Source organism: Cryptomeria japonica, chromosome 7 (assembly GCF_030272615.1).
Source record: "Cryptomeria japonica chromosome 7, Sugi_1.0, whole genome shotgun sequence".
Taxonomy (NCBI): domain Eukaryota; kingdom Viridiplantae; phylum Streptophyta; class Pinopsida; order Cupressales; family Cupressaceae; genus Cryptomeria; species Cryptomeria japonica.
Window position 1 is genome coordinate 323,491,323 of NC_081411.1, and position 13,147 is coordinate 323,504,469.

Consider the following 13,147-nt stretch of genomic DNA (forward strand, 5'->3'; position numbering starts at 1 on the left):
CTAGAGACTTTACTCAATATAGAGTCAGAAACCATTAAGTAGAAAGATATAAATGAAGACTAGTACCACAAAATTTATACATCATTTGATAGTGTCATTGATCATTAAGAAGACTTTGGAGACGTAGACTCTAAATGTGATTGCATGCCTTTTGAACATCATATATAATGCAGTACATAGATTTATCTTCATGATCTAGAGGTTTTTTTTTTCATGTTTGTAATGATCCATTGTTGATTTGAGATTATCACTTTTCTACTGAGACCTTTGTGACACAAACAAAATCATTTGTTAAATATCTTACCACTTAAACTCATGTACTACACAAATGTTTGCAACTAATAGATCAATTTTCCTTATTTATATATTAGACAACTAAATTGTTCTCATTGTTGAACAGCTGTTAGCTGTATTTATCACAAATTTAATGCTCGATGTGATGCCAAGCTTATCCAAGCTTCCACAAAAATATCCGTTGTTGAACAGTTGTTAGCTGTATTTATCACAAATTTAATGCTCGATGTGATGCCAAGCTTATCCAAGCTTCCACAAAAATATCCAAGGTCGTGAAGATAAATGACACCCGGGAACCCCACACCAAATAATGAAGGGGATAGTCCACAATCTACACTTCAAACTTTTAGTTTCCATATCCTGGTAGTGGTAGATGCAACAATCATTACAAACTACAAACTACGTTCAACGAAATCTTTACAAACTAAGTTTACTAGCTAATGCTAGAGAAAGATGCGAGGTTCAACAAGGTTGGATGGCAATACCCAATTCTTATAAATTGTTCAAAATGGTATCAATAATTGAATCAAATCAACGAAGAAATGGAATCCAGAGATTCCCCATTTTACACCACAGTAGCAAAGCCAGTTGCAAAGATAAACAGAGCCTACGGATGCGTATATTTTTGTGCAATTCTGGGGCTTCTATATTATCGTATCAAGTACATGCCAAAAGAAGGATATGCAATATGGATATTGGTGTTTTGTGCAGAGCTAGGCTTGGCCTTCCAGTGGGTATTAGAGATGAGCTTCAGGTTGTGGCCAGTCGATCGATTTACTTATCCAGAAAGACTCTCTGAGAGGTAAACAATGATAAAAATATTGCATATGAGATCGAGAAATATGTTTTTTTATTAGATTTATGATAGTTTTTAGTTTTTAGTTTGAATTGTGTTTGATGCCCTCCTAAATGGCACAATTGTTAGTTCAAGATCAATCAACACAAAACACACAAAACGTTAGAGTTAATCAATCAAAAACCAAAACATGAAGGCATTCCAAAGGAGACACTAAAAACACATGCTAATGAATCTAACTAAAGAAGTAAGACAATGAGACATCTCCAACTGTCTCTTAGCATGAGATTAGCTCCTTCTCCCTTGTTCCTCTCCTCTCCAAGTTCCAAAATAGTGTAGCTCTCAGCAGCTTTTTGCACTATGGATGCTTATGGAGGATTGAGATTGTAGAATAGCTCCAAACATGAAATAAAAAGCTATTTTAATGCTAAAATGATGTATTTTAACCAAAAAGACAAGATTTAGTTATGCTATGCTAAATGCTCTCTAAAATGGCTATAGTCTAAATGCTTACAAGTTTTCAGGATCTGGATTATGAAGGAATGGGCTCTATTTATAGGAAAAATGGAGAAACGGATGGTTGAGATTGAGCAATCTCAACAAGGGTCAGGATTGAATGATTTCAAATCCATGTGAGGGCTTTCAACCCAATCCCAGGATGACAAGTGTCAATGTGAGATAGGTTGAGAGGAGAGGGAATAAGCATTAAATGCCTGATATGACCTTGGGATTTTGAGTCAAGGTTGGTTGAATGAATAAACTCTTTATTCAAAGAATAAAGCTTTTATCCAATGGATAAAATCTTGTGCAAATGTGAAATGGATGAATATGGTCAAACAATAAATGTTTGGGGAGACAAGATTGAAATAACCATAAATGGTTATGTAAGAGACATAAATGGTCATGTAAGAGCCATTAGTGGTCTTGGAAGACTTTGGGAGATTAAGTGGTTGAAAGTTGGAAGCCTTTAATGGTTTTCAAAGACTTTGGGGTATTTGAGAAGTGACTCCATTTTGCTTAGGAATGTGACAATAATTAGGGGATGGATTAGGCTAATTAGGAAGGGGTTAGAAGAATCTAGAAGGGGATTAGATTTTGCAAGTGGATTTGGTGGGTGAGGGAAAATAGGATTTTTAAAAAAAAAAATAAAAATTCATTTATTTCAATAAATGTGTGCAAGTTGCATTTGTAGGAAAATGCAAGTGGGGGGGTTTTTTAAAATGATTTAAATAAATGTTAATTTATTTAAAAGAGGAAAAGGGGGATTTAATTAAATAAATAGATTTTATTTATTTAATTGATTGTGAATTTGATTTAATGAATTAATTAAAATAAATTGAATAATTTATTTAATTAATAGAAGAATGTTTGGGGATGAATTAATTAAATATTAATTTAATTAATTGATGGCTAGTGGATTTTTAATCAAATAAATACGAAATATTCATTTAATTAAAATGGACAGATTTATGTGACTACAGTGTTATTTTTTAATTTAATATATAAGATCACTTTTTTCCCTTATAGATTTAAAATATATCTAATTAAAACTACAAATTATCATACATCCATGAAAACTCATACCAATTATTTCCTTATAATAATATGGATTACGCTTGTTAACAAACAGGTTTGAGAGGGAGCTACCTCCCATTGATGTATTTATATGCACGGCTGACCATGTTAAAGAACCTCCACTGGATGTTTCAAACACTGTATTGTCTACTCTGGCTTTTAATTATCCAGTAGAAAAATTGACATGTTATGTATGGGATGATGGAGGATCCCCACTCACCTTTTATGCTCTGTTGGAAGCTTCACGTTTTGCAAAGATATGGGTTCCTTTTTGCCATAAGTATTCCATTCAGCAGCGATGCCCAGAAGCATATTTTTCTGAATATTATGTCAATGAAAATGATAACTTCCCCTTCATTACAGAATGGGAAAATGTCAAGGTGTGCAGCTTAAATCTAAGCTTAGAATAATAGTAGCACTCTTCAGTATAAGTTATTATGTTGTTCGACTTTAGTTAATTGGTTATCTTCGTTTAAGAATAAAATCTTCACAGTATATTGATTTGAGTGGCTGAAGTTGATATTGAAAAGTTTGTGTAGAAATTGTACGAGGAGATGAAATATCGTATAAATAGCACTGTAGAGAGAGGCACTGTTCCAGAACATCAATGCAAAGAACACAATGGCTTCAAAGAATGGAAACCGGAGATGACTCCACGAGACCACCCGAGTATAGTTCAGGTCTAAATAATCATTGTTAAAAGATTATATCTCTTAAAACAAATTATATTGCTTTAACTTTTTGAAAGTAATAAAATATTCCAGAGCAAGTGGAATATTTTTATCCAGTCACATGCAGATATCATTAAATGGCTTTAAAATATTGTCTATTTATTTAACAAAACCAGATCACTACTTACCCACTATTTAATCTCTCGAGTTTATTAAATATTGCTGTGCAAATTTTTTCAATCCTAAATACAGGTTTTGCTGGAAAGGGGCAACGACATTAACGTTGAGGGCCATGATTTGCCCAGACTTGTTTATGTGTCCCGTGAAAAAAGACATGATATTAAAACGCACTCTACGTTATTGATGTGCACTCTTCAATAGTCAAATAATCGATAGCAACTTTACACCCCATTCCTATAAAAAGTGGTGAATAGCTTTACAATTTTGACTATTTTTGATTTGAAATATTTTTTTTAATTTATTAGATTTTATTGTCTTTTTATATGTTTTTCATGTAGGCTTTGCTTGCAACTAGGATCCTATGAGGAGTGCGACAAGTTCTCTTTCTATATAGATCAAACAAATCTTTTTCATTATCATAACTACTCTTGCTATCATCATCTAAGTATTCCATGTGGGTCATCATCTAAGAAAGTTCTCTTTCTATATAGGTCAAACAAATCTTTCTCATTATCATAACTACTCTTGCTATCATCATCTAAGTATTCCATGTGGGTCATCATCTAAGAATTTCATGTGGGGTTAGGTTTTCACACAAAAACCTATTCTCTTAAAATAATAGGACATAAATCCAAAGACACATAGGATGATATAAATTATAAAAAATGTTCCAACCATTATAAAACAGTTCATTTTACTTGACATGACTAGTAATTCTTAGAGTTTTGTTTACTTATGTGTCTAACAAATCTTTATTCTTGGTATAATTCTATTAAAAACAAATTCAAAAACTAATATAATAGAAACACTAAGACACAAAATTCAAGCATCAAATAATACTCAAAACACACTTGAATAAGCCACTCTTTAATGATCAAATAACTAATAACAACTTTACATTTCACTCTGGTAAAAAAATTAAAAAAAAAAAAAATTATTATTTAGCTTTGAATATTGGACAAAATTAGGTGAATGAACTGCTATCAGCTATGATTAATAATTCTTAAAATTCTATTCATATATAAATCGAATATTTCCTCCAAGTTATCGTACCCTAGATGCTCAATGTGTGGCCAGGCATCCATTAATCAATCTTAGAATTCTATTCATATATGAATCGAATATGTAGTCCTCCTTTTCTATATAGCTGATGCTCAATGTGTGGTCAGGCTTCCCGGTAAAATATTCGAGTCATACAACCAAAACCCCCATGCCCCAAAATGAAGGGGAAGGTAGTCAAATCTCTTGGGATAGTTGGGAATGTAGTACATAATTCTGTCTCTGAAATTTGGATTCTATAACCTCATAGATGCCACAACATTAGAAACTAGAGTCATGGAATCTAACTACAGTCATGGAATCTTTACAAACTAGGGTTACTAACTGATGTTCGAGAAAGATGCAAGGTTCAGCTAAGTCGGATGGCAATGCCTCGTTGTTATAAATTGTCTCAAATGGTTTCAATAATTGAACTGAATCAAGGAGAAGATGGAGTTCACAGATTCGCCACTTTACACCGCAGTACCAATGCCAATTGCAAAGATAAACAGAGTTTATGGATGCGTATATTTTTGTGCAATTCTGGGGCTTATGTATTATCGGATCCATTATATGCCAAGTGAAGGATATGTACCGTGGATGCTGCTATTTTGTGCAGAGCTAGGTTTGGCCTTCCAGTGGGTATTAGAGATGAGCTTCAGGTGGAGGCCTGTGGATCGATTTACCTACCCAGAAAGACTCTCTAAAAGGTAGATAATTAAACAGATGAAATTTGCCCAGATTGTCATATTAGGTTGCTATATTTTTAGATTTAATGGTATAATTTTTTTTTTTCATCAACATGATCCACCTTCCTTCAGAATGAGATAACAAATGACCAACATGTTTATATAAATATGGGTTAGGTTTCTTATAAGATTGAGAAACGTGTTTCCCTGGGAGTAATATGATTATGCTTGTTCATGAACAGGTTTGGGAGGGAGCTACCTCCCATTGATATATTTATATGCACGGCTGACCCTGATAAAGAACCTCCACTGGATGTTTCAAACACTGTATTGTCTACTCTGGCTTTTAATTATCCAATAGAAAAATTGACATGTTATGTATCCGATGATGGAGGATCCCCACTCACCTTTTATGCTCTGTTGGAAGCTTCACGTTTTGCAAAGAGTTGGGTTCCTTTTTGCCACAAGTATTCTATTCAGCAGAGATGCCCAGAAGCATATTTTTCTGAATGTTATGACAATGAAAGTGACAGCTCGTTCACTACAGAATGGGAAAATGTCAAGGTATGTGTAGCTCACAAGAATATTAACACACATTGGTATTAGTTTGTTTGACTTTAATTGATTAGTAATCTTCTTTGAAGAATAGAAAGATTTGTTGAAATTATAATCCCAATGACCCTTGTTTTAAACCTGTCCTGTTTTATCTGCAATGCCTTTAGTCTGTTGAAAACATTTAATAAGTTTTATTCATTTCCGTATACTATTTTTTCCTTACATTACTTGTTTTATAGGCTCCTTCTACTGCAGGTATGGCTAGCCTCTCCATTGAATGGCTTCCCTTTCCTTTAAATGCTGTTACTGATGTAAAACATCATTGCATATTTATTTTTATGTATGCATAAAAGCAGTTGTTCAATATATGGTTTAATATTTAGCTGAGCATGTTTCAATAATAGTTATATTTGTTGATTTAATGTCTAATATTTTCATTAATATAATTCAATAGATGCAATTTTGAAGTTGTTAGTATTGATGAGAGCATCTATAACTGAATGAACTATATTCTTTAGATCTAAAAATTAACAAAACATGTCATGTCATATTAATTCCTCAGTAAATTATACTTAAGGCATAACTATGTATCTAAATTTAACTTTTTTAGAGTCTTTTGTAGAGACTTCAACAAAAAGCATACTGATGTTGCATCGTATATGATGATATGACCCTTAAACCTTAATTGTAAGCAAGAGGCTTGTTATGTAAGCTACTGTAAAACTTTGAGAAATTGAAAATTTTCAGATAAAATATTAGAAAACATGAAAATAAGATACTCAATTACTGAATGACCCTCATTAAATAAAATTGTCTTTCTTCTTTTTTTCTTTTTTTTTTTCCTAAAAACAGAGAACAGTGTTCTTTTTGTATGCTCAAATAATCTGACAAAAGGCTTTTTGTTTACTCTGCTACGAAACAGAGCACTCCGTTTTAAACTTTTCTATGTAAAACAGAGCTGAAACTCTCTGTTAATGTGATATCTATAAAACATATTTTGATGTTCATCATTTTTATTATTATTTGTTCACCTTCCTCTGCCTTTTTCTAAAAGCCTTACAGCTCATGAAATTGATAGATAGACTTGATATTGAAATCTGTATAGAAATTGTACGAGGAAATGAAATATTGTATAAATACAAGTGTTGAAAGAGGCATTGCTCCAGAACATAAATATAAAGAAGACTATGGTTTGAAAGAATGGAAACCGGAGATGACTTCACGAGACCACCCGAGTATAGTTCAGGTCAGAAAAATCAATGTCAAAATATTATCTTTAAAATCATATTGTTTCAACTCTTTAAAATTTTGATGGGGAATATTTTTATCAATTTACTTACATATACCATTAAATAGTTTTGAATATCTCCAATTTATTAAATATTTCTGTGTAATTTTGTTCAAGCCTTCCTACAGATTTTGCTGGAAAGGGTCAAAGACATTAACTTTGAGGGCCATGATTTGCCCAGTCTTGTTTATGTGTCCCGTGAAAAGCGACCTGGACACCCCCATAATTTTAAGGCCGGTGCCCTTAATGTTCTGGTAATAACAAATATCCCTGATTCCATCTCATTTTTCTGTTATGTTGTCTGTGGATTATGATTTGTGTAGATTTTGAAATACACAAACAATACGTAGAAAATTGCTACAGATTCAACTTGATTACATCATGTCTGTGATATAGGTCTTCCTTAGAGACTCAATAACAGGGGGACCTCTATGTTGAGATGACAGCCCTTAACTTCAATTGGACTTGTTTGTTCTATGCATCAAGTATGGAACAAATTAAATGCATGAGATGCATCACATACCATCATGCTTCTATTTGATGCCGAGCAAACCCATTTGAAGTGTTAAAAAATCAAACCTCTGAAATTCGCTGTTCAACATTATCATCATTTTAGTTTAATAAATCTATTTAAGGGAGAGGATCTAGTAGTTGACTGTGTTTCAATTGTTGTGATAGTAGTTGTTGATTTAATACACATATTAATTAATTTAATGTCCATTTTTTTTACAATATTGCACCAATAGTTATGACTTTAATACCCATTGAATCAAATGTACCTTTAGTTGTAAAAAACAACCAATCATGTGATGACATATCAGCTGCACAAGTATGGGGGCTCCTTATGCCCAACTATTGGTCTCACCTATTTTTTAGGTTGTTTTGGATACCTTGACAAAAGGCCTGTTGATGTGGCATCATATTGGATGATGTGGCCCTCAAACCTTAGTTATAAGCAGGGGACTTGCCAAATAAGCTGCTGTAAAAAAATTGAAAGCGATTTGAAATTTCCATGTAAAATTTTTGAAAAATATGAAATTAAGATAATCAACTACTAAATCATCTCCCCTAATACAATTTTTTAAAATAATTACCCAAATTTACTTATTTCTCTCTTTCTCAAATATACGACAATAAACGTTAGTAAAAACAGCAGCTTCACAAATCATTGTGGCTTTTCTAAAATTTGTTCAGCCTTTTCTCATTAAAATCGGGGTTTAGTCTCTACTCCTAGGATATTCTAAACAATGGCTCAACCTTCCTTTCATCTCAAATGAGCTTTGACACACTCCTTTAATCAAATTGTGGATAAATCCTTATTTGGAACAGGTTGACATCTAATTTTCTAAGGCGGACTGTTGAACTTTGACGGATGCAAACTAGAGCTTAAAAAACAAATCACTCTCCCTTTATCTTTAGCCATTCACAAATGATAGTGTCATCATTTTAACATAATGAATATTTATAGTCTTTCAAATTATATGAAAGGCATTCAAATTTTGTTTGACTACTATTTTTTTTTGCACGCAAACATTTAGGCTTATATAATCTTTTAAACATATTTTTAATTTCTTTTTTAATGGAGTTTTTCATTGATTGCTTATTGTACTCTCTATTCCAACATGTCTTTTGATGGTGATTCAGAACAATGATGAAGATCTCAACAGTTTTCCTTTCTATGTCCTCCTCTCTGAGAAGATGAGCAATACACAGATTGCATTCTTTCTTCTGATTTGGATGAATCTGTAACACTTGTAACATCATCTCTTTCTTATAACCATATCCAAGACTCTCATTTGGTCTAGTAAATGATTGAACAGACTTTCTAATTTCTTGCCCATACTGTTCCAAACCCTTTTTTCCATAATCCATTTTCTTCATGATCTTAAAATAAATAAATTTTTAAATCATAATTTGTTATTAATATCACAATCTACAAAAATTATAGATTCAAACATACTCTTTATCTGAAAAAGCTTTAATTACATCACTTGTATCAAACATAAATCACTTGCCTCACATATTGAAGGCATCAATCTTAGACGCTCATTTTTCTTCCTGCATGTTGAGAGCAATTAATCTACCTAGGTATTTTTTCTTTATACGTTTCTATTTATCTTTCTAAAAACCAATATTAATATTGATTTAAACCACTTTAAGATTCTTCCAATTCTTTATTTTCCTTTATTAAATTTCCATTTTCTTTCTTCACTATTTCGCCAGTCTTTCTTATTGAAAGAAATAATCTAGATTTACTCGAAACTACCTTTGATTGACAGCTTGCAATCTGCCATCACCTAAAGAACAACATTTAGCTGATCGAATTCACAAATGCCTACGAACTGTCTTATGGTGATGACAATCTTTCAGACTTCTACGATTTTCAAACCTAATCTGATCTCCTTTGGTGGTAGAGGCTAGTAGCTTTGAACTCCTGCAAATCTTTCTCCTTTCTGTCTTTTGGCAACGGCTCTCATACCAAATGTAGATTTTCAATCACACATGAAAATTGCTAAACCAAACACCAAACTGATTTCGTACACACAATGTATGTCAACTTGATTACAACATCCCTCGATAGAGATCTTCTTCCTCAGACTTATAGACTTAACAACAGGGGATCTCTCTATATAAATAACAGTCCTAAATGTAGACTGTAACTGAATTTGTTTGTGCTATCCATTTAGCATGCACAAAACAAATCACCTAAACTAAAATTCTAAATATAGAACTTAGAAATTTCCTAAACCAAACTCAAATTGATCTGATACACACAAGGATCTTTCTTTCATTCAACTAGATTACAGCATGTCTCGATAGAAATCTTCTTCCTCGTCTTATAGACTTAACAACAGGGGATTTTATATATAAATAAGTCCAAGAAATATACTGTAATTGAACTTGTTTGTTCTATCCATTTAGCATGCACAAATCAAATCACCTAAAATAAAACCCTAAGTATAGAACTCTAAATATATAACGGATCATGCGTTATTCGTGTGATCCATCACATACCTACAGTTAAGACTGTCTCTTTATTGTGGTTTACGTTCTGGCTGTATAAGCTCTTTCCATATGAATCATACTGATGGTAATGATTGTCATCTTTATCTTGTGTCTGCAGATTAGAGTCTCTGCTCTAATGAGCAATGCTCCATTCATTCTTACTCTGGACTGTGACATGTACGCCAACAACTGTGATGCCCTTAGGGAAGCTATGTGCTTTTTCATGGACTCTCCAACAGGGCACCAATTTGCCTATGTACAGTTTCCCCAAAGGTTTCATGGCATTACCAAAAACGATCTGTATGCCCATTGGACGAATTTTCATGTGAGTATTTATAAGAAAATCAACTGCTGCCCTAAAACATATGCACTCAAATGACCTATACGTTTATAAATCATGATATACAGATACGTCATAAGGGAATGGATGGAATCGAAGGTTCGACATACGTGGGTACCGGATGCGTTTTCCGCAGGGACGTCTTATGTGGAAGCGAGCGACAACACAGCTCCTCGAATTCAATCAAAGAGCTGATTAGTTCATCAATTTTAAGCATGGAGAAAGCTGCTCCATCCAAGCGATTGGACGAGGCAAAAGAGCTTGCCAAGTGCGGGTATGAGGAGAACACCCAATGGGGGAAAAAGGCAAATACAAATTAAAATCTTGATATTTTTATCAGTTGGATCAGTTTCTTGCAATCATTATCTGACATTGAATCCTTTTCACAGGTCGGCATGCTCTACGATTGTGCCGTGGAAGATATTTTGACAGGGTTATCTATTCACTGCAGAGGATGGAAATCTGCTTACTGCTGTCCCAAAAGAGATGCTTTTGTGGGGTCTGCGCCTGTTAACCTGAATGATACTCTCATCCAAAATAAAAGGTGGGCAACAGGTTTACTGGAGATTTTTGCCAGCAAATATTGTCCAGTTACTTATGGGATTCGCCATACAAAACTAGCACAGAACATGTGTTACAGCTATTACTTTCTGTGGGCTCCATCTTCATTACCTTTAATCTGCTACGGTTTGGTACCAGCCTTATGCATGGTTGCAGGCCTATCGGTATTTCCTCAGGTAGTTTTACCCCTCACATTTAATATTTTGAGTTTTGTATATTGATGAATAACTTTCCTTCCGCTAAGAAGAAACATAGTCTATCTACAGCCAAGGATATTGATAAATTGTTTCTGATTTGATTTTTTTTTATATTGATTAATAACTTTCTGTTTGTTATTAGACATCATGTTTCTACGGTTTGTACAAATACTTTTCTATATTTTTATTGAGATAACTGGGTGAATCACTTTGCATCGACTTTTTAATTGGACCTGTAATATACCATCAGAATGATTGAAAACAAAAAAAATCTATTATTTCTTGCAGATTTCAGAACCATGGGTTCTCCTATTTCTATTTTTACCAATATGTGCATATGGACAAAATGCTCTAGAGTTTATATATGTGGGAGGAGGCTCTTTAAAATCTTGGTGGAATGATCAAAGGATGTGGATGATAAAAGGCGGGTCTTCCTATCTGTTTGCGCTCATTCAGGTCGTCTGTAAACTACTTGGAATATCCAAAGTGGGTTTCGAAGTGACAAGCAAAGTGTTTGATAGCGAATCAGGCAAACGATATGAGGCAGAAATTTTTGAGTTGGGGGTTTCGTCTGTGTTGTTTATACCTTTTTCTATCATAGCATTGATAAATCTGATGGCATTAGCGTGTAGAATTGTAGGCGTTATGAGAGAAGGTTATTCAGCCATGGCAGATATGTTTGTGCAGGTGGTGATGTCGAGCTTCATAGTAATAAATAGCTATCCGATATACGAGGGTATGTTGGTGAGGAAAGACAAGGGAAGAATGCCTACTTCAATCACTGTGTTCTCTACATTGACTGCGGTGCTTGCCTGTTCAACAGCTTCGGCCCTATCGCAGTCTTCTGAAACTTCGATTTTAAAAAATTGACTTATGAAGTTTGAGATAATGTTTTATCTGTAACTAATGATAGCAAATCTTAAACTGAAACATGGTATGCAGCAGTAAAACAGGACATGAAGCTAATTTTTGAATCTATCATCCATTCAGGTCGGAATCCTGTGAATGATGCTATAAGCTGAGACAAATACTCTTGTTAGCAAATCTAAATACTAATCAGTTTTTACGGACCACTCTCCTTAAATGTTATAGTCAATTTTATCTTTCAATTTGAATTAAATGTTATAGATATTTATCTTTTTTTTTTGATTAAGATTTATTTTCTATCATTGAAACGAGTGTTCTTTAAAAATTATTAGGTTATACGATGAACAAGATTTTAAGATGTAACACTAAGGATATAAGTTAAATTAGTATAGAGAATAAATTTAACATTGATGTGGATGGTTTAAAGAATGGTTTAAGTTATTTTTTGGGTGATTTTTCAAAATATAAAAGTAGTTGTTATTTAATTTCTTATTATTAGGTTATACGATGAACAAGATTTTAAGATGTAACACTAAGGATATAAGTTAAATTAGTATAGAGAATAAATTTAACATTGATATGGATGGTTTAATGAATGGTTTAAGTTATTTTTTGGGTGATTTTTCAAAATATAAAAGTAGTTGTTATTTAATTTCTTATTATTAGGTTATACGTTGAACAAGATTTTAAGATGTAACACTAAGGATATAAGTTAAATTAGTATAGAGAATAAATTTAACATTGATGTGGATGGTTTAATGAATGGTTTAAGTTATTTTTTGGGTGATTTTTCCAAATATAAAAGTAGTTGTTATTTAATTTCTTATATGAATATATGAAGACAGTTTTTCTAAAATAGAATTATCATAAATAAAGAATTGCATATCATTAGAGGTAGGTAGCAGTTAACGATACATGGGTTCTATTTTTATCACGAGTAAATAAAATTATAGCAAGATTCCATTGGTTACAAGCATTTAGAGTGTAACTCAGTTAATTTTTAATTTTTTTATTTTGTTTGTCAAGATTAATTTCAAAGAGTTAAGGCTTTGTCTAAGACATTTTTGATTGGGAGCATAATAAGTTGCTA

General features: G+C 32.8%; 2 protein-coding genes across 4 annotated transcripts; both read left to right on the plus strand.

Moving 5' to 3' along the window:
* The first annotated feature begins 619 nt into the window (after nucleotides 1–619).
* Nucleotides 620–3,732, plus strand: LOC131856350 (cellulose synthase-like protein E1). The gene is made up of 4 exons (XM_059208086.1): nucleotides 620–1,096; nucleotides 2,721–3,045; nucleotides 3,205–3,345; nucleotides 3,589–3,732. The coding sequence occupies exons 1-4, from the start codon at nucleotides 837–839 to the stop codon at nucleotides 3,715–3,717; spliced, it is 855 nt and encodes a 284-aa protein (XP_059064069.1). The 5' UTR covers nucleotides 620–836; the 3' UTR covers nucleotides 3,718–3,732.
* Nucleotides 3,733–4,562: 830 nt separating this feature from the next.
* LOC131856349 (cellulose synthase-like protein E1) lies at nucleotides 4,563–12,263 on the plus strand. Of its 3 annotated transcripts, none has more exons than XM_059208085.1 (8): nucleotides 4,563–5,264; nucleotides 5,486–5,807; nucleotides 6,904–7,044; nucleotides 7,215–7,340; nucleotides 10,211–10,417; nucleotides 10,501–10,737; nucleotides 10,822–11,169; nucleotides 11,878–12,263. In XM_059208085.1, exons 1-8 carry the CDS (start codon nucleotides 5,005–5,007, stop codon nucleotides 12,058–12,060), a joined length of 1,824 nt encoding a protein of 607 aa, XP_059064068.1. In that variant the 5' UTR covers nucleotides 4,563–5,004; the 3' UTR covers nucleotides 12,061–12,263. The 3 variants fall into 3 exon arrangements, with proteins under 3 accessions (XP_059064068.1, XP_059064067.1, XP_059064066.1); XM_059208083.1 differs by having other exon boundaries at nucleotides 4,571–5,264; nucleotides 11,479–12,263; XM_059208084.1 differs by lacking the exons at nucleotides 6,904–7,044; nucleotides 7,215–7,340 and having other exon boundaries at nucleotides 4,569–5,264; nucleotides 11,479–12,263.
* The last annotated feature ends 884 nt before the right edge of the window (nucleotides 12,264–13,147 follow it).